This window comes from Anolis carolinensis, chromosome X (assembly GCF_035594765.1).
Source record: "Anolis carolinensis isolate JA03-04 chromosome X, rAnoCar3.1.pri, whole genome shotgun sequence".
Classification (NCBI taxonomy): Eukaryota; Metazoa; Chordata; class Lepidosauria; order Squamata; family Dactyloidae; genus Anolis; species Anolis carolinensis.
Genome location: NC_085847.1, coordinates 5,854,841 through 5,880,936, shown reverse-complemented (window position 1 = coordinate 5,880,936; position 26,096 = coordinate 5,854,841). Strand labels below are relative to the sequence as shown.

Here is a 26,096-nt window from a genome sequence, read left to right as displayed (position 1 = left end):
CAAAGCAAGAGACCTATGAAGGGGAGGGGCTTCCGCTAAGACATTCCTCTCCTCAGCCTGAGTCCAGCATAGAGGTCTATTAAAGGGGCGGGGCCTCTGCACAAACACGCCCCTCCTCAGCCTGAGCCAAAGCAAGAGGTCTATCAAGGGGAGGGCCTCTGTAAAGACACGCCCCTTCTCAGCCTGAGCCAAAGCAAGAGACAGATCAAGGGGAGGAGCCTCCCTCAAGACACGCCCCTCCTCCGCCTGAGCACAACATCGAGGTGTGGACACTTCACCTTCTGCTAGCTGGGAGCTGCCTGCTTCATGTGGGTATTTTTGGATGGCCTGCTGTGTGGGGAGAATTCCCTCAGAGGGATTTCCAGCCTTCCTTGCCCTGGAGAGCTCCCCTCAGCGGCCCTCTTGGGGCTCTTTGTCATGGTCTTGCTTCCAACTCAAGCCTCTGAAGATGGCTCCTCCCTCAGGGCCACATCCTTCCAGGATCTGAACAGGGCTCTCAGGCCTCCTCGCTGCCGGCACCCGCCGTGCCCAGACCTTCTGCGGGCACCGTGGAGCTGAATCTCGATTCCAAGCAGGGCCTGACCAGCGTGGCGTGGTGGCGTTATGACTTCCCTCACTCGACTCCTATCGAATCGCATTGGCCTTTGTCGCCGCCGCGTCACACTCTTGGGTCACGTTTGGCTTGTAGCCCACAGAGACCCCTAAATCCCTTTCATGGGAACAGTGAGAATGGAGGGGGTTCTAGAGACGTACCACAGACGTACCACTTCATCACGTGCATTAAATACAGTAGAGTCTCACTTATCCAAGCCTCGCTTTTCCAACGTTCTGGATTATCCAAGCCATTTTTGTCGTCAATGTTTTCAATATATCGTGATATTTTGGTGCTAAATTCATAAATACAGTAATTACAACATAACATTAATGTGTATTGAACTACTTTTTCTGTCAAATTTGTGGTATGTTTGATTTTTGGTGCTTAATTTGTAAAATCATAACCTAATTGGATGTTTAATAGGCTTTTCTTTAATCTCTCCTTATTATCCAAGATATTCGCTTAGCCAAGCTTCTGCTGGCCCATTTAGCTTGGATAAGGGAGACTCTGCTGTTCTACTGAGCCACCCATTTAAGAAAACAGCAACCTACTGACTTTGTCACATGACGTAGCCTTCCAGTGTTGGGTACAGGTATCTTGGGGTTCAAAAAGCAACCAAAACATCCCGACAGATGACCATCCTGCCTCTGAATATTTAATAATAATAATAACAATAATGTGTTCCTAGTTTGCAAGTACTATTTCCTGTTTAATGGTGTAGTTTTTGTGCCCACAAACTGTGTGAAAGTGGTGGAGACTCTTCACGATACCCGGTCATTGTGAAACTATATCCAACGGCGCAATTGCAGGATCGTGGATCAAGTTGGGGCCGTTGAATGAACTTTCTCCATGTGCTTATGAGAGAACCGAGTAGGAAAGGACACTGACCACCCAGGGAGAGGAGGTGTTTCTGTTCCCAAAGGCTCCAAATGGCAGGAATACGAGTCCCAGTGAGACACTCGACTCCAATTATGGCAAACTAGACTCACATGCTTTAATGTGGGAAAACAAACGTGGTGCTTGGGAGGAGCCACGCTCTCTCAATGGGGAGGAATGGCCCCGAAGGCGGGGGGGGGGGGGAGGCCGCGGGCCTTGTGAGGGCCTCCCAGGCTCTACAGAGAGGCCGGCTTCTCTTTGGGCGGCGGGGCCTCTCCGGGGGTCTTCTCCTCCCACTCGCCGAAGGGGGCCTTGGGGGCCTCGGGGGCGGAGAAGCTGTGCCGGTGCTCCTTGGCCTGGGCCCGCTGGTCGATCTTCTCCAGCATGCGCTGGTAGTGCTGGTACTCCTTGCGCCAGCGCGCCATCTTCTTCTGCTGGTCGTGGAGGAAGGTCTTCTTCATGTGGTCCAGCATGCTGCCCACCTTGCGCTTGCTGTTCTCCAGGTGCTGGAGCTTGGGCACAAAGGGAAAGAGACGCCATTAGGACCCACTCAGCACTGGAGTCCTTGCAGAGACATCATTATTATCATCATTGGATTCGTTTTATTTTGGGCGCACAGGGCTGGCGGAAAGGGAGGCCTCACCTTAATGTCCTGCACCCGCTGGACGCTGGCGTTGTCCTGGATGATCACCTTGGAGAGGTGGCTCTTGGGCAGGAAGCGCTTGACGGCACTCTCGCCCGTATGGAACAAGCTGCAAAGAAAGGCAGAAAACACTCTGTGCGTGCTCAGACACACACTGGCCCGCAATGCCAAAAGGACGGGCCGAGCAAGCCTCCGAGAGCCTTGGGTTTCACCAACCAAGACCCTTCCACAGGGAAGACAAGGGGGAACCAAGCTGTTTTCCCTCTGCACATGCTCAGAGGTGTGGCCGTTGGCAATGTCTTGGGGTCCAAAAGAAAGCCCTGGAGGGTAAGGAGAGGTAGCGGGTTCCAGAGATTCAGGCATTACATGGGGAGATAATATAATAGTAATAGAATAGAATAATATAATAATTGTAGATTATATATTACACATGGAGCCCCCGATGGTGCAGTGAGTTAAATCACTGAGCTGTTGAGCTTGCTGACTGAAAGGTCGCCGGTTTGAATCTGAGGAGTGGGGTGAGCTCCCACTGTTAGCCCCAGCTTCTGCCAACCTAGCAGTTTGAAAACATGCAAAATGTGAGTAGATGAATAGGTACTGCTCTGACGGGAAGATAATGGACCCTCACAAACCAAGAGAATTGGGGAGGGTGTACTCTGTTTGGGGGACGATGATACTCTGCACATGCTCAGAGGCATGAATATTTTGCCATCCGATAGAGAGAGAAGGGATATAGGTTCAAGAGGGAAGGGGCTCACAAACCAAGGCAATGAATTATGGCTCTTGTATAAGGTCTGGTGGGTGAATGGCATAAGCACTTTGCATTGCTTTAAACTTTGTATATTGTATTTTATGACTGTTTTAACTGTTTTAACGTTTTCGTTCATTGTATATCAGTGTAACGGCATCAATTGCCACTTGTAAGCCGCCCTGAGTCCCCTTGGGTGAGAAGGGTGGGGTATAAATGATTGAAATAAATAAATAAATAAATGTAGAAGAGAATGGGGGGGCAGGTGCTCTGTTTGGTAGATGACAGCACTCTGCACGCGCTCAGAGGTGCGTCCGGCTGGTCCTCAAGTGAGCGTGTGGCGGGCCCCCCACCTGTAGAGCACCAGCTCCTGGGGTCCGGAGGGCTGGAAGGAGGTGACGGTGGGGCGGACGTGCCTCCCGGGGAGGGGCCCCCCGTCCTCCTTCTCCTCTTTCCTCTCCTCCTCCTCGTCCTCCTTCCTCCTCATCCTGGCACCACCTGGGTCACAATGGATCGGGGCCCTCGGGGTTGCCCGGGCGATGGGCTCAGAACAGCCACCCCCTCCTCCCTTCAGCTCTCCATTCCATAGAGCAGGAGGAGGCAGCCCAGGGCAGGAGCCCCGTGGGGTGGGTGGGCACCAAAGGGGCACAAAGGGGGCACTGCCGGGCGGTGGAGGACCTTGCCACGCTTCCTATGGACCCCCTGGCACTGGGACGCCTTAGGCTTGGGCAGAGGGTGGGAGGGAGGGATGGCAGGGCTGGCGTGGTGGCATTTGTCCCAAGGTTGGCACCTTCTCGTGAGCAGGGGTCTTCCCAGACTCCTCGTGTGGACCTCCGCTCATTTGGGAGTTGGGAGTCCACCTGGAGGGTCACGGTTGGGAATGGTTGTGCCAGGGTTTGTTGCCACCCCCTGACACCCTTCTCTCTTTTGCTCCTGGCACAGGAAGGTCCCATTTCGCCCCAGAAGGGACCCGTGGAGGGATGTGAAGCTCTGGTGGTGTCAAGGCCAAAAAAAAAAAAATTCAAAAAAACACAAAAAAAGGTGAGCTTTCACCCACTCATGCCAGGGTCCGCCGCTGCCCTCTAGCAAAGGCGTCAGAGCTGTGCCCCTCCAATGCCCACCTGGCAGGGGTTGGAGGCCCTTGCAAGGACACGCAAAGCCCTATCTGGCTTCCCATAGAAGAGCGCCAAGGGTGCAGAATACGGAAGCAATGGCACCCAAATGCCCGTCTCTAAAAGAGGTGGCCAGCGTTTCGGTAGGAATGTGTCCCTGTCCAGTGGAAAAATATCCCTGTTGACTTGGGAGATGTGGTTTCGGATCTCTGCTCAGCCCCCCAAACCTGAATTTAATAATCATGTTAATAATGACTTTATTTGGATCCCACTGAAGACTTGGGACAACCCTCAACAAAAAATGGCAGCCATTCAATGCCAGACATACATAATAAACAACTGAGTAATATAACACAAGTAAACCAGATAAACATTTGGGGAGTCACACTCTCTCCGCCCCAGAGAACCCCATGGTAGGGTTGGCATCCATGAGAAGCCACAGTGAACTATACCATAAAAGCATCCATTGTAAGCCCAGGTGATTGATATACCTCTAAGGCAAAAAATATAAACCCTATGCTATTTTATTTTTCCTGCCCAATGTGTTGGCGAGCGAGACCCTGCCACCCTGCCTCAGGCACCAAAATGTCTCAGGATGGTCAAACACTAAGTGATCCGTGTCTTCTCCTTCCAGACGTTCTCAAAAGACTCCACCGATGATGTCCAAGGGCCATTCTCCCTGAAGGAGTGCAAGGACGGAGGGCTCCGGTCAATGCCACGGCTTTGGGGCATAGAGTTTGCACAGGTATATCGGGGGGGGGGGGGGAGCTCAACTGGCAAAGGCGCTTTGGAATGAATGCACTTGGACTCCATTGTAGCTGACGTAGCTCCAGGTGATGGGATCCTGGGAACCACAGCTCTTTCATGGTGTCGTGTGATGATCTCTTGAGGATATAATCACACGATGCTGTGAGAATGCTGTTGATCCGCTTTAGCTTTGATGGCTGCGGAATGCTGGGATTTGCAGTTTAGGGAAGGTTTTCTAAAGCTCTCAGCCAGAGAGGCCTTGGGCCTTGCTCAACTACAAACCCAGCATTCCCCAAGAGGCAGCTGTTGGATTAAAAGTGGAGCGGCAGCGCTTTCACAGTGCCGTGTGATCATTTTTCGGAGATGATCCCACAAGGCTATGAGAGTGTTGTTGTTGTTCCTGAGAGTGTTGCTTTCAGAGCGTGGTGCCGTGCCCTTTGCGCCAAGGCCCACCCTCTCTCTCTTTGTGCCTCCCGCCTCAGCTGGCCAGCATGCTGCCTCCCTTCCTGGCCGCCGCCTGAAGCCCGCCTCCATGAGTGCCACGTTGGGATCTATCCCCCTCCTGGTCCAGTACCCCTCCGTCTATGGTATGTCCCGGGTGACTGACAGCCTCTTCCTCGGCAATGGCGAGGTGGCCAACAACAAGTACTTCCTCTACGCCAACCGCATCACCACGGTCATCAACGTCTCGGTGGAGGTGGTCAACACCTACTTCCCGGACATCTACTACATCCACGTGCCGGTCCCCGACTGCCCCTCCGCCTGTATCTATGACTTCTTTGACCCCGTAGCTGATAAGATCCACGCCGTGGAGCAGGGCCATGGGCGCACCCTGGTCCACTGCGCCGCCGGCATCAGCCGCTCGGCCGCCCTCTGCATCGCCTACCTGATGAAGTACCACGACATGTCCCTGGCGGACGCTCACGCCTGGGTCAAGGCCTGCCGCCCCATCATCCGGCCCAACAATGGCTTCTGGCAGCAGCTCATCCAGTACGAGCACAAGCTCTTTGGCAAGACCAGCGTCCGCATGGTCCACTCCCCGCTGGGTCCCGTCCCCGACCTCTACCAGACTGAAGTCCGCCTCATGATCGCCTTGTAACTGCCCTTGGCACCTCTGCCCTGGCAATGGTGGCGGCGGCGGAGGAGGAGGACTCGCTAGTGGAGGAATACGTGCACTGACGCCACCTCTCCTGAACTCGAGATGAGGCGGGGTGCGAGTCGAACCTGCCGCTAGGCCGGAGAAGGGGACTTGTAGGTTAGGGAGGGGGTGGGTTGTTTTCTAGAAATAAAAAACAAGAAAAATGGGGAAAAAAGACCACTGGGACCATGGCTCCTTTCCTCCTGGCTTTCAGAGAAGCTTGACCTATTATTATTATTAATAATAATCTCATTATTAATAATAAGAATATCCCACTTTTATCTCTTGGTTGATCCTCAAATTCCTTCCTTATTGAGGTGACCAACCCTCTCCTTCCTTGAGTGCCAAAGCTTTAGGATGACGGGCGGACTTCCTGAGGGTACATCTACACTGTAGCGTTAATGCAGTTTGACACCACTTGAACTGTCTCAGTGCTATGGAATCCTGAGAGCTGCTGTTTTGCAAGGCCTGGAGCCCAAGAGTGCATAAAGTACAACTCTGAGACTCCATTGCATTGAGTTCAAGTGATGTCAACCTGCATTAATTCTGCAAGTATAGATGCACCTACCTGCCCTTGTTGAGCTGTAAGTCCCATCGTCCCTGATCCTTGGCTATCTTGGGTGATGGGCATTGAAGTAAAGACACAAAATAGCATGACACTGAAATCATAATTCCATGAAAACCGTTTTAAACAAAGAGCAGCATCATATCAAAAGCCTTTTCGTGTTCAAAAATCATAATAATCAGTTCATCAACTTCTGGGGCTTCGCAAAATGTCTGGAGGGTTGTCGGCATCCGGCCAAAGGGAGGATTGTGTTGTGCTGGGAGACGGCAGAGTGGCATCCACACAGTTGAGCCAGAAGTTGGCACAGCCGGCATGGAAATGGCTGCCCTGGTAGCTCACCGGATCGGCATTGCCCGAATGGAGCTGGCGGGGCAAAGAGAAAAAGAACAGGCTGTGAAGAGCCGGGCAAAGAAGGCAAGGCATTTCTCAATCAGGTTATTAAGTCAACCGTGGGATGGCCAAGTGGCATGTTTTGGGCAAAAGGTGACTTACCTGGGGCTCCTGCTTGACCTCGGTTAGACAAACCCCACAGAGGGCTTGGGGGTCTGGAGGAGGGCACGGAGGGGGACTCCCGACCGAGGGCTCCAAAAGCTGGCCATCCTTAGAAAGGAACATGGAAGCAGAGGAAGCCACACTTCTGAGACTTTGGACAGCTCCCCTGGGCCGGTGAGTCAATCCAGGCCGTTCACTGCCACTGTGTGCCCCTTCCGGGCCACTTTCTCTGCCAACCGGACGCCCTTACCAGTGTTTGGAAGGCAGCGCGTCCAAAGGCCACGAAGGCCAAGAGGTTGTTCCAGGCCAAGTCCACTTCGCGCAGGGCCTGCTCCAGCCGTTCCCCCGCCAGCGCCCGAGCCTTGGCCCCACGCTCCAGGCGCTTGGAGACCCGGTAGACCTCGGAGAGCCCTGCCGGCGAGACAAGAGGGCTTGGAGCTGGGCCCAGGGTGCCAGGAGCCCCCCATCCGTGGCATCCCAAGGCGGGAGCAGGAGAAGCCGTGCCTCCAACCTTCCCCACTGGGATGGAAGCCAAAGGCCACCCACCGCCAGAGAGGCCCTGGCACCAGGCTAGGGCTACCCATGTCATGCCAGGCGGTACCCAAAATATAGGCCATCCCAGGGGTCGAACCCAGCACCTCGCTGCACACAGAGGGTCGGCTGATCCCGGACAGGATCTCGTTGGCCTTCCCGATGACCTACAAGAGGGAAAGAAGGGACTTCTAGAGCAGGCATGGGCAGACTTGGGCCCTCCAGTTGTGTTTGCCCGTGCCTGCTCTAGACCATGAAATAAATGCAGCTTGTCAACGCTTTGGGTGAAAGGCAAGGAAAAGCAAGAACTGGGGACGATGGGGTACTGGTAGAGTACCTGATGGATCTGGCTCAGGCATCGCATGAAGTGGGTCGACTCTGCAGCCATCAGGGTCAACAGTCTGGAATCGGAGCCAAGGAAGACTTCTTGGGCATCCTTTGCCCGTCGGGCATTGAGATGCCAAAGCTCTTCTTGGGTGGCCTTCCTCTGAGGCTGAGAGAGTGCGGCTCACCCACCTGAGGAGGGTTTTGTGGCCAAGCGAGGGTTGGAGCCTGGAGTCCAACGCTCAGACCGGCAACCCAATGCAAGGGTGCCCACCTATGTGCCCACTTACGTGTGCCAGCTGCTCAAGACACCAAGCTGCTTCAGCCCCAGGCAGCGGGAGACATTGTGGACGGAAGACGTGGAAGGGCAGGCGCAAAGAACTCCTCCTCCTCCTCCTCCTCCTCCTCCTCCTCTTCCAGGAAAGGGGTGGCTCACCAACCGGTCTGGCTGCCTTCTTCCCCTGGCAGGAAGCTGGCCAGACCAGTTAACCTTTTGCGCTCCTGAAGAGTCATGGGAGATTGAGGACTCCCTTTCTTCTGGGCCTTGGAGGGATGGGCCAAGGCTGGGTCCAAGTTCCCTTAAAGACACGGGAGCCCCAACAGGAAAAAAAGCCCCACATTTGCCCTTCCAGATGTTTGGGATTTCACTTCCCAGAATCCCTGACTATTGGGCTCACTGGGAATTGGAGTCCCAAAGTATGGGATTATTATGATGATGATGATTATTATTATATTTTGTACCCCACTTCCATCTCCCCAAAGGGAGTCGGGGCGGCTAACGGGGTTGACCTACATCAGTGGTTCCCAACCTTTGGTCCTCCAGGTGTTTTGGACTTCAACTCCCAGAAATCCCAGCTGTTAGGAAGTGTGGGAGCTGAAGTCCAAAACACCTGGAGGCCCCAAAGGTTGGGAACCACTGGATTAGATGCAGCTTGCAGACCTGAGAGCGAGGGACACTGGGAGTTGGAGTCATCAACGCCCGCCCTTTGAAAGCCAATGTGTTCCTCAAGTGGGCAAGATTTCTTCCGAGTTCCACCGCCGAGAAGAGCAGGATTCAAACTCTGTCCTGGCAGAATCCGAGTCCTAAACCTCACCGCTCCCATTTGGAAACCCCATTCAGATCAGTGGGACTTCTCTGGACCACAAATGCGACCGAGGGGTTGCCAACGCTTCCCCCAATTGTGGCACGGCGCAAATCAAAATCCGGAACAGTGAGCCAAGTGACATCATGCCCTATTTATACAGTGGACGTCCAAAAAAATAAAATAAAAACACCAACCAGCCTTTGATGCTTGGGATGCTGGGGTTGCCATAGTAACAGAACTAGCCTGGGTGCACCAAAGCGAAACCTTTACGGGCATTGTGCCTGACACCGTTTCCCCTGAGGGCTGAAATGCGTTGCCCATGTTGTGCCCGCCCGCCTCCCCTCCCTCCCTCCTTCCCGAGGTCATTGAAGGACGCCACGCTGCTGCGCCAGGAAGACCAAAATAGAGCTTTATTGCCAGGGCAGGCGCCGTCGTCGGAGCGGGTGGCCCGGTTTCGTTTTGTGCTCTGTTTGTGACCAAGGTGGGGCGGCGGGCACCGAAGGTGGGCATCAAATCGGACTTGAGACACTAGCCAAAAGGACAACACTTGTGCCCGGTGTATGGGACAACTCTCTCCGGGTGTTTTGGACTCCAAGTCCCACCATTCCTAACAGCCTCAGGGTCCTGAGGCTGTTAGGAATGGTGGGACTTGGAGTCCAAAGTACAAATATAATAGCCTGCCCTGACCCAAGCCTGACCAAGAAACCATGAGATCATGCCTCACACACCTGGCCTTCCTTTTCCCCCTTAGCTTAAGTGGCTGAGGAGGAAAAGGAAGGAGCCTGAGATGGTTAGGAATGGTGGGAGTTGGAGTCCAAAACACCTGGAGGGAGGGCCCAAAAGGACAACCATGAGCGAGGAAAACAGCCATATGGATCGGTCCTTATGGATCAGTTCCCAACACACACACACCCAGCAGACATTCAGACACAATACTGGCCACGTTGACCCCTCCGTGCCCCACTGAACGAAGGACTCCATCCAACGGGCAACCCAAAGTGGGCACGGCACGGATTTGGCGCAGGAGAGGAAAACCGTGCCCGTCCCACCAGCGCACTCTGTCCAGCAGAGTGGAGAACATCCTCAGGAGCGATTCCATGATCCAGGTGCCAATCGTGCGCCCTCCATCTTTCATTCTCTCTCTCTCTCACACACACACTTGCAATCCAAGAGAGAATAATACATCCAGGAAGAACCCCCGGGCAAGGTTCGGTTTCAGTTTGGATATATGTCACGGTCCTCTTGGCGCTTGCAGTACTTTCTGTGGGCAACCGAGTTCCAGAAGTATGACGGGCACAGACTTCAGTGCCCCCGTGGATAAGGAGACCTTGCTGTACAATTGCCAATAGACTCTTCTCCACAGACATGGATGGGCAATGTCACCCCACCTCCATCTTTGGAGCTGCTCAATGCCACTGGTTTTGCAAAGCATGGGAAGCCCAAGAAAAGACAAAAGGGGACACTGTGCCACGTCCGTTGGCGAGCCTCAGCTCTACGAGATGCCCTCGGAGGGGACGCAAGAGTTGGCACCTCTGGCAGCAATTGGAGAAACCATTCAGGACGTACAAGACCAGTTTAAGAAAATACTACGATGGCCCCAATGCCTGGGGAAGCCTCCCTCTGTCTAGGAAATGGGCACAATGGGTCAAGGGAGGATTTCAATGGGTGGCTATTTTTAAAATCAATGTGCCCAGGTGAGAAGCAGCACCTGGGGTGGGACGCTGGAAAGCACTGGTTTGGGAAGGCGACCTCGCCCAGTCCTTTGCTCCAGGAACGCCAAAGTCCAGTTGGCGCAGCGAGACCGCGGTGCCTCTCCGGCTCATTCCTCTTTGGTCTCCCGCCGGGTTTGGGCCCGCCAGCAGTCGGCGATGCCCTGGCAGTGGTGGTACATGAAGACCCCCGAGAGGGTGAGCCCGATGCCCGCGTAGCCCAGCGGCGTCAGGCGGCTGCCAAAGAGCAGGCGGGAGAGGAGCAGGTTGCCCACCACGTTGAAGTTGCCCAGCACGTGGATGGTGAGGGCCGAGGTGAGGGAGAGGACGGCAAAGCTGGCCAGGTTGTAGAGCACCGAGCCCAGGCAGCTGGCCAGCAGGCAGGCCCACAGGCCGGCCCCGTAGGAGGAGCCCGAGGCGCCCTCCCAGGCCGGGCCCACCTCCAGCAGCAGGGCCGCCCCAAAGAGGATGTAGAAGCTGGGCAGCGAGGTCAGGCAGAGCAGGCTCAGCGAGTCCAGGCGCTCCTCCTGCAGCAGGGTGCCTGCCGGAAGGAGGGAGAGCAAAAGGGGCCTCGTGAGCAGACCCCGGCCCATTCCCCAGGCACCCACCAAGCCCTCCCACCCCCCAACCTTGGTGGATACAAAGGGAGTAGGGCTTGGCTTCACAACACACACCTCCCACATTCGGACTGGGCAGTTGTCCCCCTGGATTCAGATACCAGGGTCTCCGTCAATATTTATTTATTTATTTCCAGAATTTATACCCCGCCCTTCTCACCCGGGGGCACTCAGGGCGGCTTACACAGTTGGCAACATTTAATGCCAAGAACATAATAATAAAACAAAAAACAGTACATATAATCAATTAAAACTATAAAAATACATCATTAAAATACATTGCCAGAGTCCCTTCGGGGTGAGAGGGCGGGTTATAAAGAACGTTTTATTACATTATTATTATTAATAATATTGTATTGTTATTGCTATATTATATTATATTTCGTTGTTGTTGTTGTCATATTTATATACAGCCAGTCCTCTGCATCCACGGATTTAATCATCCCATTGGGCCTTTTGATATTAGTGGCCCTGTTTTATGATGCCATCGTATGTCACGGAACTTGACCATTCATGGGTTTGGGTATCAATGGGGGTGAAACCAAACCCCAATGGGTCTCAAGGGTCCACTAGAGTCAGACACCGAAACCTCAAAGAATAGGGACACAAAGCCAAGCAAGGGGGGGGGGCTGAATATCACCCACTGCCTTTGGGACCTTAACCACCCACAGTGGACGTCATGCCAAACAAAGGCGTTTCCATGTTGGAATCCGTCTGCTTTTCTGACGGGGAAAGTCATTTTTTCCCTCCTGCCTTGGCGGTCTGTTTCCAAGGCAACAGGGCGGGCAAACACATGAATCATGCCCCGCAGACCATCTCCCTGTGGAGATGGAGGTTTCCGAAGGCGAGGGCCTCTTTTGTTCCACTCTGGGTTCCCAAAAGTGGGAAACACAACGCCGGGGGGGGGGGGGCATGAAAAAAGAACCCAAACCGTCCTTTCCCCCCAAAATATGAGACATTCTAGAGAAGTGGCAGGTGGGTGGCATCCTCCCTGCGGGGAATGACACTAGGCACAGCGACAGGGGCATCGACAAGAGAAGGCATGCCGTTGGAGAGAACTTGAACTCCCATGGAATTGTGGAATTTATAGTTAAGTGAGGAACCGGCACTCCAAAGACAACAATCCCCATGATTGCCTACTGTTGCCTAACCTGGAGCCATGGCAGTTCAAGTGGCACCTTGTTTATATTGTTACATTGCTGTAAACCACTCCAAGTCCTGCTGGGGAGAGGGTTGGAATACAAATCTATTATTATTATTATTATTATTATTATTATTATTATTATTATTATTATTATTATTATTTATATTGGAGGAAGTGAAAGGCAGTGTGCCCTTGCCCTGGCAACACTGGCAGCCCTGGCACCCCGGCACCTACTTACTTTGCTGGATGGACTTGAGCCCGCGGAGGAAGGTGGCGGCCACGAGGCAGCAGCAGCCGGCCTGGTCAAAGTGGACCTGCCCCACGATGCTGAGGGCGGCGCCCAGGCAGATGGGCCCCATGGCGGCGTACTGGAGCGGGTGGTGGCGCTTGCGGAGCAGGGCCTCGGACAGCGCCAGGGTGAAGAGCGGCGTGGTGGTGTAGACCATCTGGGCAAAGTCCAGCTGCACGTAGTTGAGGCCCAGGTTGCCAAAGGCCACGCTGGCACAGAAGGTGACGCTGAGGAGCAGGACGCGGGCCTGGGCACCGGGGCCCAGCAGAGGCCGGGGCCCGCTCGCCCGCAGCTTGCCCACCAGCACGGCCGTCAGCATGTGCAGCGAGGAGAGCAGCACCGGGAAGCGGAAGTTGTGGACGGCAAAGATCCACTTGTTGAGGCTGGCCATGGTGGTGCCGGTGGCCAGCCAGACCAGGACAGTGGGCACCAGGGGCAAGGCGGGCGCCAAGGCCTTGGCCTTCCCATCCTGGCCCGGGCCCGGCTTCCAGGGAGGCGGTGGTGGTCCCGCGCTCATCCTGGTGGCATCTCTCCTCCCGGAGGGCAGGCACATGGGGGAGGGCAGCCTGGCAACGTCCTGGGGCAGAGCCTGGAGCCCCGAAGGATGGAGATGATGCCCAGGGCAGGCAGGGCCCGGGCTCCTCCTCCTTCTCTTCCTGCCTTTGCTGCTTCTCCCTCCCTCTCCCCTGACTCACCGGGATGGAATTCCCAGCCGGTCCAGGGTTGTTTTCCTGGCCTTCACTCTGCCAGTGCCACCGCCGTAGGCCTCCCTTTCTTCAGAGGTGCCAAGGGGCACCTTGGCATGGGCTCCGGCAGCAGAGAAGTGGCCCGGCAGAGAGGGAGCCCATCCCGGTCCAGGCAGAGGCTTCCCAATCCAGCAGCTCTTTGGGACGGGATGCCAGCTGGAGCCAACGCCATGTGCAAATTGATGCCGGGCGGAAGGGAAGTGGGATGCAAGAGACTCCTCCTTCGCCGGTGATGGCAACGGGCAGGGCAGCAGCAGCAGCAGCAACAACAACAACAAGAGGGAGTCCTGCGTCAGCGTCCTTCAAGCAGCATCCCTCCCTCCCTCCCTCCTCCTGGCCTGCCGCGAGAGGCCGCCCTGGACCAGGCTCCCTGCCAGGAGATTACCAGGCGCCCAGGCTGCCGGCGGGCGGAAGAGGAAGGCAGGAAGGCGTCAGGGGATGCGCTGCCAGGCAACCGGCACAGCATCCCTCCTGGACCACCAGGAGCTCCGCCCCCTCCCTCTTTGCCCCCAAGGCACTGCGGAATTGACGCTTGTTGGTTTTTTATGTCTGATAATAGTAGGTTTTTATTTCATTTTAGTTGTTAAGTCATCATCATCATTTGTTTTTATATCCTGGGTTGTGAATTTTTCACTATTATGAGTGTATTGTTGTGTTCCGGCATGTCTGCCTTTGATGTGTGGAATCCACCCTGAGTCCCTCCGGGGAGATAGATAGGATGGAATAGAAATCAAGTATTATTTTATTATTATTATTATTATTATTATTATTATTATTATTATTATTATTCCACACAGCTGAATCAAATCTCACAGGATTGTTAAGATCTCCTGGGGAGGCCCTGCTCTTGGTCCCATCCCTATTGCAGGCGCACTTGGCAGTGGCGAGGCAGGGCCTTCTCGGTGGTGGCCCCTCCCGAGGCTGGGGAACTCCCTCCCCAGTGACATCAGGACAGCGCCCTTGCTCCTCAGCTTCAGGAAGAATCTTCAAACCTGGCCTTTACGGATGAATAGGACCCACAAGTATGACAGAAAAATAGTGAAGCGGGGTACAAGCATCAATACATGATCTGCTTTGAACTGGAATATATCGCAGTGTGGACTCAGATATCCCAGTTCCACATCTGCATCAAACTGCATCCATTCCTCCATTTAGATGCACACTAGGAAGGGGACAAAACCTCCAAGTTGGGACTCAAACCCACAACGGATGGAATGGACTTCCTCTTGCATGGAAAGGAACCTGGCAGCAGGAAAGCCAGAAATTCCCCTTCCAAATGAGTGCTACATAATGCTATATTATTATTATTATTATTATTATTATTATTATTTGAATATAGTCATAGCAGTAGTATATTATTAATATACTTCTGTGGGCAGTTGAGGGCCCCACCTTGAAAAAACAAATGGAGAAACAGAAGGGAAAAGAAAGGACGCTTTATTGATTGGTTTCTGAATCACATTTTGTCAGCCTTGGGATCCGGACTATATTGGTGCGCATGGGTCCAAAGGCTTGGCTCATGTGCGGTGCTGTCACCCCAAGTGCAAAAGCCGTCTGTCCGATGCGTGGAAGGCAGGCCCAGGACACTTCCCACTGCCGCAGGGAGCCCGGCCAGGCGGCAAGAAGGTCCCTCCATCGGAACCGTGTGCCTGGCATCTGCCAGGGTGGCACCATGTCTCCAAATGGTCCATTTTTGGGGTGGGGGCAGCTAGCAAAGAGAGGGCACTGCCAACCCAGCCCCTACCAAGGGCTAAACCTTAAGATGATGGTTTCCTTGTCCTGGGGAAGGTAGTCGGCGAGGCCTGCAAAGCAAAACGGAAGGCAGTCAGGGGAGAATTTCACCTATGCTGACGATCATGCCATCACTCTTTCTTGTGGACTACAACTCCCATCGTTTCCCGCACTGACCTTGCTCCAGGAGGCTGTTGGGGGCTCGGAGGATCTTCCAATACTTGTGCTCCCCTTCCTGAGCCTTCACTCCCATCAGCGCCATCAAAAACGGGCCCGAGAAGGTCTCCTGGGTCTCAAACCTGGGCAAAGCAGGGCAAAGCACAAGCGTGGGGTTGCAAGGTGGTGGAAAGCAAAGAATCCGAGCCCTAGGACTGAGCTGCCAAGAGGATTCTGGGACTGGCAGGACCGGCTGCTTTGCCAGGGGGAACTCACGTGAGTGGCACCCGTTCTTGCCTGGAAGCCACCTTCAGCACATCCAGCAGAGAGGAGCCCGGGGCCACCGTCAGCACCCGGCGGTAGAGGGGCAGCCTGCGCGGCGGGCGCTTCACAATCAGCTGGACGGCTATCCGTTTGCTTTGCCGGGTGGGCTGTGGCAATGTGGGTGAGGGGGTGCCAAGGGCCAGGCCGTCTGCAAAGAAGCAGGTCGACCGGGATGGAAAAGAGCCAACGGTCATTACGGAACAAGTGGGTGGCAGGTGGTTTGGGCACCATGGCCCCCGTCCACCTCCCCTCCTTACCCGTCTCTGCGTGGCACTCCACGCTGGCAATGTCCAGGTAGCTCTTGCCATTCAGAACGGGCAGCAGTTGGGACTTGAAGAGGACGTCGGGGGAGTCTCCTTGCTCCAGGTGCCGGAGGAGGAAGGCCATGCCCTTGGGGCACTCGGGCTCCTTCTGGCTCTGCCCCACGGCAAGGAGGAACTGCATTGCGCCGGGAAAAGGAGGGCCAGCCTCAGAGAAAGGGGCTCTGCCCAACGGCAGGCCTGCACAACTCGGCAGGAGAAAGGGGCCCCACTGAAATGGGCAAACTCTCATGCCAAAGGGAACCCACGCTTCCCGGCCCCCCGAGGCAGTGCCTGGCTCACCTGCGCTGCCAGAGGGCTGCTGTAGATGTTCCCAAAGGCCCCTGCGGGGGTCTGGCCCTCCAAGATTTTCCCCTTCACCCGCTCCACAGACTGGCGCAGCTTGGCCCTCAGCTCCGGAGGGTAGAAGGCCGCCCGCTGCAAGCAGGCAAAGGCCAGCCCTGCCATGGCCTCCGTGTCTGCGGGAAGAAAGGCCCAAAGGGAGAGCGGGGGGGGGGGCTGTCAGTTGTGTGGGGCACACTGAGCTCCAGAAGCCACAACGGAACTGCACACAACCAGAACCCTTACCCACAGAGGAAGCCTTACCCACAGAAAGCTTGCCATGGATCCCAAGGCGGCCGTGCTCCTCGGCATGCAAGAGCTTGTGGATCACGTGCCCGTCGACCATCTTCCCATGGACACACAGGGCCAGGAGCCCCAGGCCATACTGGTAATAGTTGCTGAGGGGCCGGCCGAGGCTCTCGGGACCTGGGGCAGAAGCCAGTCCTTGTTAGCCATTCGCTCACGAATCCCAGACCCAGAAGGGGAAAGGAGGGGTCCGGACCGTAGATGGCCCACAGACACGGCCATTTTGGCCGCCTCACAGCCCAACAGGAGAAGGAGAGCCACCCACCTGGGGAGGGAAGGGAGGCAGCTTGAAGGCCAGGCGTGGGACTTGGGTTGGGCTATGAAGAGGCCGGCCCCATTTGCCCCTCCTTGCCATGGGAGGCAATGCAGAGCGGCCACAACCCAATCCAAAAGGGGCCCTTTAGCCACCCAATGGCCCCAGCCCGGCCTTGAGAGCGCCTTCCCTTTGGGAGAGCCTTGTACCTATCTCCGCCTTCTCCTTGTGCAGGTGAAGCTTCAGCTGGGTGACCAGCCGGTGGGCCTCGGGCGTGTCCATGTCGTGGCAGGCCCCGCGCAGCGCCAGCAGGTAGAGCGCCAGGCGGCCCGTGCCAGGCTGCTCCTGGTACCTGGGGGCCACCTGGTCACTGAGCCAGAGAGAAGGAAACCAAGACGGAGTCAGGCCTTGCCCAGGGGGGCTCCCCCACCCCCGCCCCCGCCTCAGGGCTCCTACTTGCTGTCGTTGGGCTGATAGACGCCCTGGAGCCGCTCCAGGTAGAGGCGCTCCTTCTCCAGGCTGTGGCGCTCGGAAAGACGGAGGCCCAGGTAGAGGCTGGGGTCGGGCGCCCGGGTGGCATCGTGGGCCAGCGACAAGAGCTCCGCGCTCAAGGAGGCCACGCGGTGCCCGTTTCCTGGTGGGATTTCTTCAAGGAGGAAGGAGAGAAGACACAGCCCAGGATCACCACCACGGGCCCCCCTTGGGTCAGGTCACGTCCCTCGTCCTGGCATTCCAAGGCTAGCACCGCTTCACCCCCTTCTCATGCCTGTCCCTTTCAAACAAACTGAGCTCCCAGAGAGGCGGAACAAGAAGCCCCAGAGAAGGTCCCGGGCCACGCTCTGCTCTGAAAGGGCGATGGCACAGCCCAAAGGCCGGAATGCTACAGGCCACCCCTGGCCTCAGAATCAAGCTCAGAGCCCAGAAAGGGCATGGACTCACCACAAAGCTGTGCCGAAGAGACGAGGATCTGGAGGACCGGGAAGAGCCACAGCCGCCTGGACCCCATCCCTGGCAGCAAAGGGCGGAGGAAGCAAAGCCAACAAAGATCTGGGCCCTTCCTTCTGTCTGTATGGGCAAAGCAGGGAAATCTCAACGCATGGGAAGCTTCCCGGGAAGCTGGAGCTGAGCTGGCAAAACAGGAAGGACTTTGGTTCGCAAAGAAGCCGAGGGTGGAAGAAGGAGAGAGTCAAAGTCCTGGTGGCATCAGCAAGGAGGGGGCAGGCCAAGCAGGACAGGAGGGGCCCTGTGGCATGAGCAGCTTGGCTGGCACCTTGAGGGAAACGTCACACTCAATAATCATAATCATCATCATAATAATAGTCCCCCCCCATAGGTGCCACCTTAACTGAGGATGTTGAGAGGTAATCGGCACACTGTGTGCCGTGCCAAAAGATCTCAGCTGGCATTTGGAAACAATAGACATTGACAAAATCACGATCTGCCAACTGCAAAAGGCCACCCTGCTGGGATCTGCACACATCATCCGAAAATACATCACACAGTCCTAGACGCTTGGGAAGTGTATGACTTGTGATTTTGTGAAACGAAATCCAGCATATCTATCTTGTTTGCTGTGTCATACTATGTCATTGTGTCAATAATAATAATAACTTTATTTTTGTATCCCACCTCCATCTCCTCAAGGGGACTTGGAGCGGCTTACATGGGGGTGAACCTGGTCAAATCATCGCATTAAAATACATACACAGTATGTATTGGCACCATGGGACAAATGGGGTCTCGAGCCCCACTCTGGGACCGCCCTGGCTCAAGGTTTCAGGAGAAGGGGAATGCCCTGACCCAAGGCCGGCTCCTGGGAGTGCAGAGCCTGGAGCCAGGGCAGATCAAGGGCTTCCAGGCGAGTCCCCCAGAGCCTTAGCTACTCACTCGCAGTCTTGGCTTCCTCCTTTCTCTCTCTCTTTCGGGATCAGGAGCCTCTTCCCCCTTCGAGTGCCTGCTTCCCTGGCCCTTGTTGACTTGGGTCACGTGGGAGGCTTCTTCCAGCTGCTGAAGTCAGCTCTTTGCCAAGCGGTTGGGTGTTTTTTTTCCTCCCAAAAGAGAAGGAAGGAAGTTGCGAAACTGGCCGAACAAGCGAGAGGCAACACCAGGGAATGGCCAGGCCCAGGCAGCAGGCGGCAAAGGCTCAATAGTCATAGACAGTAGAGTCTCACTTCTCCAACATAAACGGGCCGGCAGAACTCTGGATAAGCAAATATGTTGGATAATAAGGAGAGATTAAGGAGAAGCCTATTAAACATCAAAATAGGTTATGCTTTTACAAATTAAGCACCAAAACATCATGTTATACAACAAATTTGACAGAAAAAGGAGTTCAATACACAGTAATGCTATGTAGTAATTACTGTGTTTACGAATTTAGCACCAAAATATCACAATGTATTGAAAACATTGACTACAAAAATGCGTTGGATGTTTTTCTTTTTCTTTTTTATATATTTTTCTTAATTTTTTTTTCTTTTTCTCTCTCTCTCTTCCTTACTTTCCTGTAAATTATGTTCTCACACTTTCGCTGTAAAGTTTTGAAAATCACAATTAAAAAAAATGCGTTGGATAATCCAGAACGTTGGATAAGTGAGACTCTACTGTAGTTACAAGAATGATACAAAGATGGATGCTTTGTGTTCCTTGAGTCGTGCCTGCCTTTGGTGGTCCCTCTGTAGACTTGTACACAGTTGCATGGTATACAGTAGACTCCTGCAAAGGAGAGAGGAGACAATCAGGGCCAGCTAACACCTCTGGACGTTCTTGCAGATGGCCAATTCTCTCACACCAGAAGCGACTTGCAGTTTCTCAAGCCACTCCTGACACAAAAAAAAAATACATCCCAACAAAAGATTCCCCCAGGCAGGAAGCTGCCAGACTTTGAGGCTGCAAGGCCATTCAATGCCAATCAAGGTGAACAACGGCAAGATTCCCACTTGCCTCCAACAGACAAAGAGTTCTTTCCCCTTCCCTGGACATCATTCCACCTCCCTGGCTGAGTTCCCAGTATACCGCACAACCTCTGAGGATGCCTGGCATAGGTGTGGGCGAAACGTCAGGAGAGAATGCTGCTGGGACATGGCCAGGCAGGCTGGAAAACTCACAGCAACCCCTTATTAGTAGTAGTGGTAGTATTAGTATACAGGATTCTAAGGTAAAGAATCCTGTCTATTAATAAAAATATTATTAATAATAATAATCTTCACGGTTATCTGATTGTAATCCCAGGATGGAAGTGCACCGCTAGAGGCCGCTCTCTCCCTCCTTCCAACTCCCTCTCACTTCCTGCCTTGCCGCTGAGGCCCCCTCAAGGCGACTATTCCCCTGCCTGCTCCGAACGACGGTTTTTTTGTTTTGTTTTGTTTCTTTCTTCGGGCCAATTCCAATGGTAGTAGAGGGGGAGGAGGCAAAGAAGCCTCTTTTTCCCCCCGTTCTGGGGAAAGGGGGCAGAGTGGGTTTGATTCAGGCACCGGCGAGGATACCCGTGGGGTCCTGAGGGCGTGAGGTGGGCGGGGCTTGCAGGGCTGAGTGGCACGCGGGAGTCGGAAGCAAGATGGGTGGCCTGGAGAAGAAGAAGGTAAGGCCGGGCCTCCGAGGGGCTGGGGCAGCCTGGGACAGCTTGGGCCTTCCCTTGGGGGGGTTGGATGGCAACTCCCAGCATTCCTCACCGCCTCAGGCCCGCTTAAGCGGCTGAGGGGGAAAAGGAAAGGGCCTGAGGCGGTGAGGAATGCTGGGAGTTGCCATCCAACCCTCCCAAGGGAAGGCCCAAACTGCCCCAGGCCTGGGCTAGGGTCTGCCTTGTCTCCTCAGCCCGAGTCATCCCTGCTTTTTCCTCTTTCCTCCCCCAAATCCATCTTTCCCTCCGGAAGTACGAGCGGGGCGCAGCCACCAACTACATCACCCGGAACAAGGCCCGGAAGAAGCTCCAGCTCAGCCTCCCGGACTTCAGGTGAGCAGCAGACCTCTCTAGGCATCCCCGAGGTCCTCCGGCGCAACACACAAAAGGATCGAGAAAGCCCTAGAGAGGGGCTCCCTGTAGAAATCTTTAACCTGACCAGAGGAAGTTGGCTCTCGAGCCGCACTATAGGACCGAGAAAGCCCTAGAGAGGGGCTCCCTGTAGAAATCTTTAACCTGACCAGAGGAAGTTGGCTCTCGAGCCGCACTAGAGGACCGAGAAAGCCCTAGAGAGGGGCTCCCTGTAGAAATCTTTAACCTGACCAGAGGAAGTTGGCACTCGAGCCGCACTAGAGGACCGAGAAAGCCCTAGAGAGGGGCTCCCTGTAGAAATCTTTAACCTGACCTAAGGAAGTTGACTTTCGAGCCGCACTAGAGGACCGAGAAAGCCCTAGAGAGGGGCTCCCTGTAGAAATCTTTAACCTGACCTAAGGAAGTTGACTTTCGAGCCGCACTAGAGGACCGAGAAAGCCCTAGAGAGGGGCTCCCTGTAGAAATCTTTAACCTGACCAGAGGAAGTTGGCTCTCAAGCCGCACTAGAGGACCGAGAAAGCCCTAGAGAGGGGCTCCCTGTAGAAATCTTTAACCTGACCAGAGGAAGTTGGCACTCGAGCCGCACTAGAGGACCGAGAAAGCCCTAGAGAGGGGCTCCCTGTAGAAATCTTTAACCTGACCTAAGGAAGTTGACTTTCGAGCCGCACTAGAGGACCGAGAAAGCCCTAGAGAGGGGCTCCCTGTAGAAATCTTTAACCTGACCTAAGGAAGTTGACTTTCGAGCCGCACTAGAGGACCGAGAAAGCCCTAGAGAGGGGCTCCTTGTAGAAATCTTTAACCTGACCTAAGGAAGTTGACTCTCGAGAATCAAACCGCACTCATTTGGCAGTGGAGACATGGCCCTTTCCTTCCCCAGGCGCCTCTGCATCCTGAAGGGCATCTACCCGCATGAGCCCAAGCACAAGAAGAAGGTCAACAAAGGCTCCACGGCGCCCCGGACTTTCTACCTTATCAAGGACATCAAGTTCCTTCTCCACGAGCCCATCGTCCACAAGTTCCGGGAGTATAAGGTCTCTCTGAGGCACCCTCCCTCTTGGGGCCTTGTCTTGCACTTGCTTTTGGGGGATACAGAATGGGCACCAGGCGGTTGCTGGAAGCGGGGTGAGCCTCCAATGCCTCTCCCTCCTGCAGGTGTTTGTCCGGAAGCTGCGCAAAGCCTATGGGAAGAGCGAGTGGAACGCCGTTCAGCGGCTGAAAGACAACAAGCCTGGCTATAAGTTGGACCACATTGTCAAGGAGAGGTAAATGTCGCATCAGAACCAATTAGGGTCCAAAGAGCAGGGGCCCGGAGTTTAGAAGCCCCAGCACGGTGCCATGGTTGGCGTGTGGGATCGGAATGTATGTGTAGATCCTTTTTGAGTGTAAAAAAAGAGGCAAGAGGTTCCACAAAGAGTCACTGAAGCTTATGTCTTCTATATGTGCTAGCTTAGCCACCCGGTGATGCCTGGGCTGGGTCTTCTGTAGCGCTATTTATTAGCAGTAGTCACTGTTTGGTTTGGGATTTTATGAATGGTCCCATTTGAAATACACATGGCTGTCTGGACCTGTGGGACTGTGGATGCAAGTGGACTACAACTCCCATCATATCAGGCCCATCGTCCCCAAACCCTGCCAAGATTTTCATTTGGTCCTGATGGATGTGTGTGGCAGGTTGGTCCAGATCCATTGTTGGTGGGGTTCATAGTTTCCCCCTTTTGGATGCAGGGGGAAACTATCACTCCCGTCGTCCCGGGTCAATCCCCCCAAACCCCAGCCATTACTTAAAATTGGTCCGATGCAGACATGTTTTCACTTTGGTTAGATAGATATATAGATCTTGAGAGGCAGGCATCAAATGTTGTTGTTGTTGTTTTGTCTTGCTCCCTTTCCCCTTTGTGGCTGCAGGTACCCGACTTTCATTGACGCCCTGCGCGACGTGGACGACGCCCTCTCCATGTGCTTCCTCTTTGCCACCTTTCCCCGCACCGGCAAGTGCCACGTCCAGACCATCCAGCTCTGCCGCCGGCTGACCGTGGAGTTCCTCAACTACGTGATCGCCTCCCGCGCCCTGCGCAAGGTGAGCGCTGGCTTGGTCCGTGTGCTGACAAAGCTTGGCGATTGGATGGCATGAGAGCCGTGCCTCTGGCAGACGGGCACAGAGGGGGTCTCTGTTAATCTGTGTGCTCTTGTCCAGGTCTTCCTGTCCATTAAGGGCATCTACTACCAGGCGGAGGTGATGGGGCAGTTGGTCACCTGGATCACTCCGTATGCCTTTTCCCACAACGTGAGTCCCTTTGGGTTTCATATTTATTCAAAACCTCTGCTTCTTGCCCTGATCTTACGCTTTGGATCGGGCTGCATCCGCCCCTCTCTCTCTGGGATTGGTACCGCTCCCTCTGCATTTGTAAAAATGTTGTGTTGAATGCTCACAAAACGGTTTCCCTGCCTCATTGCAGCATCCGACTGACGTGGACTACCGGGTGATGGCCACCTTCACAGAGTTCTACACCACCCTCCTGGGCTTTGTCAACTTCCGCCTCTACCAGTCCCTCAACCTACATTACCCCCCAAAGGTGAGTGATGGAAGGGGCAGCTTTTGGGGAGTCCAGCATTTGGCCGCTTGGAGGATAATAATCATAATAGTCATAGTAATAATAATATAATTTGTATTCACCTCTGTTTCAGATTGAAGGCTCACCGTCAGTTAAACAGAAGCCGGAGGAAGAGGAGTTGTATGCTTTGGACTCGGAGAGCTATTTGGAGGTGCGTGTGCCAGGGATAGTTCCCTGTTTTGGACGATCCAAGTATCCCCAGTCGGATCTTTGAATTCACAGGCTGGCTGATCTTTCTGTGACTTGCCAGACCTAGTCTCTTCACATCCGTGTTCATTGTTGGCCTGTTTCTTCCTTCCCAGAAACTGTCTGCCTTGAGTGCTAGCTTGGCTCGAGTGGTGGCCCCGAGCCCAGAGGAGGAGGAAGCCCAAGTGGACGAATTCCCCGTGGAAGGAGTGAGTGTCGCCTCCAAGGTGTTGCCATTTTGAGAGGAAAACAGTTCCTTGGAGGCTTACAAGGGGGAGATGGGCTCCTGACCTCTCACCGTCTCCTTCTGCTTCCCATGCACTTCTCGTACTGCAGGAAAGTGCTGAAGAAGAAGATGCCCGGAAGAAGGAGCAGGAGGCCCTGGAGAAGCAGAGGAAACTCTTTGAGGGGCTGCGCTTCTTCCTCAACCGGGAGGTGCCCCGGGAGCCGCTGGCGTTTGTCATCCGGTACGTTGTGATGGGAAGGCTTCCTTTGTGGGGGCCTGATAGGCTCCTCCTTCTGAGACCATGGGGTGGAATCGAGTCTTGACTGCGCCATTGCTTTTTGTGTCTCTGTGCAAGTCGATGCTCCCTTCCTCTGTTGGTGATACCCTTCTGAATGCCCCCCCCCCCCCCGAAATGTGTTGCTGGGTCCCTTACGGTCTCCTTCGGCAGGTGCTTTGGGGGAGAAGTGTCCTGGGATCGATCTGTCTGCATTGGCGCCACCTACGACGTGACCGACCCCAAGATCACCCACCAAATCGGAGACCGGCCCGGTTTGGAGCAGCAAGTGATTGGCAGGTAGGGGCCGTTCTTTGCCAGCCAGGATCCCTCCCAACTCCTTCCTCCAGCTTCCAGTGAAAAGCTTTGAGTGAAGGAGAGTCGATTTGAAGTGCAAGGATGTTTTCCTTGCTGCCATTGGCTGCTTTTCCCTCCCCGCCAGGTACTACCTCCAGCCCCAGTGGGTCTTTGACTCGGTCAACGCCAAGCTGTGCCTCCCGGTGGGTGACTACTTCCCCGGCGTGGCCCTGCCGCCTCACCTCTCCCCGTTTGTCTCAGAGAAAGAGGGCGACTACATCCCACCCGAGAAGCTGAAGCTCTTGGCTTTGCAGCGGGGAGACAATCCGGGTAAGCTGCTCCTCTTCCATCCCTGGGCAGAGAGGGCTTTCTTTCCTCTGGCCAGTTCTACGAGAGCGTTGTGCTGCTCTGGGATGGCAATGCCCCTGGCTTTCTCTTTGCAGGAGAAGAGAGTGAGTCAGGAGAGGAGGAGGAGGAAGGGGAAGGTGCCACTGAGAGCGAAGAGGAGGAGGAGGAGGAGGAGGACTCCGAGAAAGAAGACGAAGGCCGGCTGAAGAAGATGGAAGCACAGAGGTCCCAGAGCAAGGTAAGGGGGGAAGGTTGGAAGATATGTCTCCTCAATGAGATGATGCCAGAGCCCTTCTTGCATTGAGACCCAGTCCTCTTCTGTTCATCGTCAGAGATTTTTTTCAAATGGGGATTCCACCTGAAAACGTTAGGAAGCCTTCCCGAGCGCAAAAGAGCTGCTCGAGAGCCTCTGAGGGCCCCTTCCAAGTCTTGGGATTCTGAGATGCCTCTTCTTCCTCCCCCAGAGCCTCCCGGTGAAGGTGACAGCCGGGAAGGTGCTGAAGGAGGACAAGGAGCGCCTGGCCCAGGAGGAGCAGAGCGAGGAGAAGCGCCTGGCCATCATGATGATGAAGAAGCGGGAGAAGTACCTCTACCAGAAGATCATGTTTGGCAAGAGGCGCAAGATCCGAGAGGTAGGAGGGCCAGGGCCAGCGTGGGACAAGTGGGAAAGCGCATCCTGCTCAGGAGTTTTTCTTTTGGGTTGGGGGGGGGGGTTATGGCCCCAATTCATGTCTTTTTCTCCCCGTCAGGTCAACAAACTGGCCGAGAAGCGGAAAGCGCATGACGCAGCCGTCAAATCGGAGAAGAAGAAGGGCAAGAAGGCGCGGCGGGAGTAACACAGGCCTCCCCTAGGAGTCCGCCCCGATTACCCATGCCAGATGGACCTTTGGGACTTAGAGCGGGGCCCACTGGCACCTGTGGGTCTCTCCTCATCTCCCACCCCTCCAAACGGGAGCCCTGCTTTGGAAATACTCCTCCTTTGAAGGACTCTGCTTGGCCAAGCCGGTCCAGAGAACAGTCATTTTGAGAAGACTAAAGGTGTTTTCATTCGTTTGCTCCCCTCCTTCCCCAAGTTTTTATCCCCCCCCCTCCCCGCGCGAACAGCACCTTGACATTGAGCCACTGTTGCCTTTGAATTGCGGCTGTAAATCTCCCAGTTGTTGTGTTATCTTTTATTAAACTCAACACTTAGGGCTTCCAGCGGAGTGTTTGCAATCCATATTGCTGTGAATTGGGGCCTTTACAACTTGCTGTGTATATACATTTCCAACAGTATTTCCATCGTGAATGCTTTATGAATTAGATAGATAGATAGATAGATAGATAGATAGATAGATAGATAGATAGATAGATAGATAGATAGATACACACACACATTTCCAATAATACT

The 26,096-nt window shown here is 54.5% G+C and overlaps 6 protein-coding genes across 11 annotated transcripts; 2 read left to right on the top strand and 4 right to left on the bottom strand.

The window, feature by feature from the left end:
- Positions 1-1,564: 1,564 nt before the first annotated feature.
- On the bottom strand, positions 1,565-5,204 carry cxh5orf52 (chromosome X C5orf52 homolog). The gene is made up of 3 exons (XM_062958467.1): positions 3,216-5,204; positions 2,115-2,223; positions 1,565-1,983 (listed from the first exon to the last, which is right to left on the bottom strand). Exons 1-3 carry the CDS (start codon positions 3,347-3,349, stop codon positions 1,708-1,710), a joined length of 519 nt encoding a protein of 172 aa, XP_062814537.1. The 5' UTR covers positions 3,350-5,204; the 3' UTR covers positions 1,565-1,707.
- Positions 4,613-25,906, top strand: pes1 (pescadillo ribosomal biogenesis factor 1). Of its 2 annotated transcripts, none has more exons than XM_062958459.1 (15): positions 4,613-4,719; positions 20,645-20,724; positions 21,641-21,794; positions 21,916-22,025; positions 22,669-22,840; positions 22,958-23,047; positions 23,220-23,336; positions 23,449-23,526; positions 23,678-23,770; positions 23,898-24,028; positions 24,236-24,361; positions 24,504-24,688; positions 24,802-24,944; positions 25,171-25,338; positions 25,456-25,906. In XM_062958459.1, the coding sequence occupies exons 1-15, from the start codon at positions 4,687-4,689 to the stop codon at positions 25,540-25,542; spliced, it is 1,767 nt and encodes a 588-aa protein (XP_062814529.1). In that variant the 5' UTR covers positions 4,613-4,686; the 3' UTR covers positions 25,543-25,906. The 2 variants fall into 2 exon arrangements, with proteins under 2 accessions (XP_062814529.1, XP_062814530.1); XM_062958460.1 differs by lacking the exon at positions 4,613-4,719 and adding an exon at positions 20,196-20,352.
- dusp18 (dual specificity phosphatase 18) lies at positions 5,254-6,037 on the top strand. The gene has a single exon (XM_016997064.2). It carries the CDS (start codon positions 5,254-5,256, stop codon positions 5,818-5,820), a length of 567 nt encoding a protein of 188 aa, XP_016852553.2. The 3' UTR covers positions 5,821-6,037.
- LOC103280518 (synergin gamma) lies at positions 6,531-10,680 on the bottom strand. 3 transcript variants are annotated; one of them, XM_062958465.1, is made up of 5 exons: positions 7,785-10,680; positions 7,518-7,614; positions 7,167-7,327; positions 6,917-7,024; positions 6,531-6,787 (listed from the first exon to the last, which is right to left on the bottom strand). In XM_062958465.1, exons 1-5 carry the CDS (start codon positions 7,833-7,835, stop codon positions 6,611-6,613), a joined length of 594 nt encoding a protein of 197 aa, XP_062814535.1. In that variant the 5' UTR covers positions 7,836-10,680; the 3' UTR covers positions 6,531-6,610. The 3 variants fall into 3 exon arrangements, with proteins under 3 accessions (XP_062814535.1, XP_062814536.1, XP_062814534.1); XM_062958466.1 differs by having other exon boundaries at positions 7,555-7,614; XM_062958464.1 differs by having other exon boundaries at positions 7,167-7,614; positions 8,062-10,680.
- slc35e4 (solute carrier family 35 member E4) lies at positions 9,245-13,650 on the bottom strand. Its single transcript, XM_003226806.4, has 2 exons — positions 12,565-13,650; positions 9,245-11,106 (listed from the first exon to the last, which is right to left on the bottom strand). The coding sequence occupies exons 1-2, from the start codon at positions 13,166-13,168 to the stop codon at positions 10,676-10,678; spliced, it is 1,035 nt and encodes a 344-aa protein (XP_003226854.3). The 5' UTR covers positions 13,169-13,650; the 3' UTR covers positions 9,245-10,675.
- tcn2 (transcobalamin 2) lies at positions 14,810-19,017 on the bottom strand. Of its 3 annotated transcripts, none has more exons than XM_008119790.3 (10): positions 18,660-19,017; positions 17,712-17,899; positions 17,229-17,418; positions 16,982-17,142; positions 16,478-16,639; positions 16,175-16,350; positions 15,830-16,010; positions 15,525-15,720; positions 15,270-15,391; positions 14,810-15,163 (listed from the first exon to the last, which is right to left on the bottom strand). In XM_008119790.3, exons 2-10 carry the CDS (start codon positions 17,776-17,778, stop codon positions 15,102-15,104), a joined length of 1,317 nt encoding a protein of 438 aa, XP_008117997.2. In that variant the 5' UTR covers positions 17,779-17,899; positions 18,660-19,017; the 3' UTR covers positions 14,810-15,101. The 3 variants fall into 3 exon arrangements, with proteins under 3 accessions (XP_008117997.2, XP_008117998.2, XP_008117996.2); XM_008119791.3 differs by having other exon boundaries at positions 17,712-17,894; XM_008119789.3 differs by having other exon boundaries at positions 17,712-17,837; positions 18,660-19,013.
- Positions 25,907-26,096: the final 190 nt, after the last annotated feature.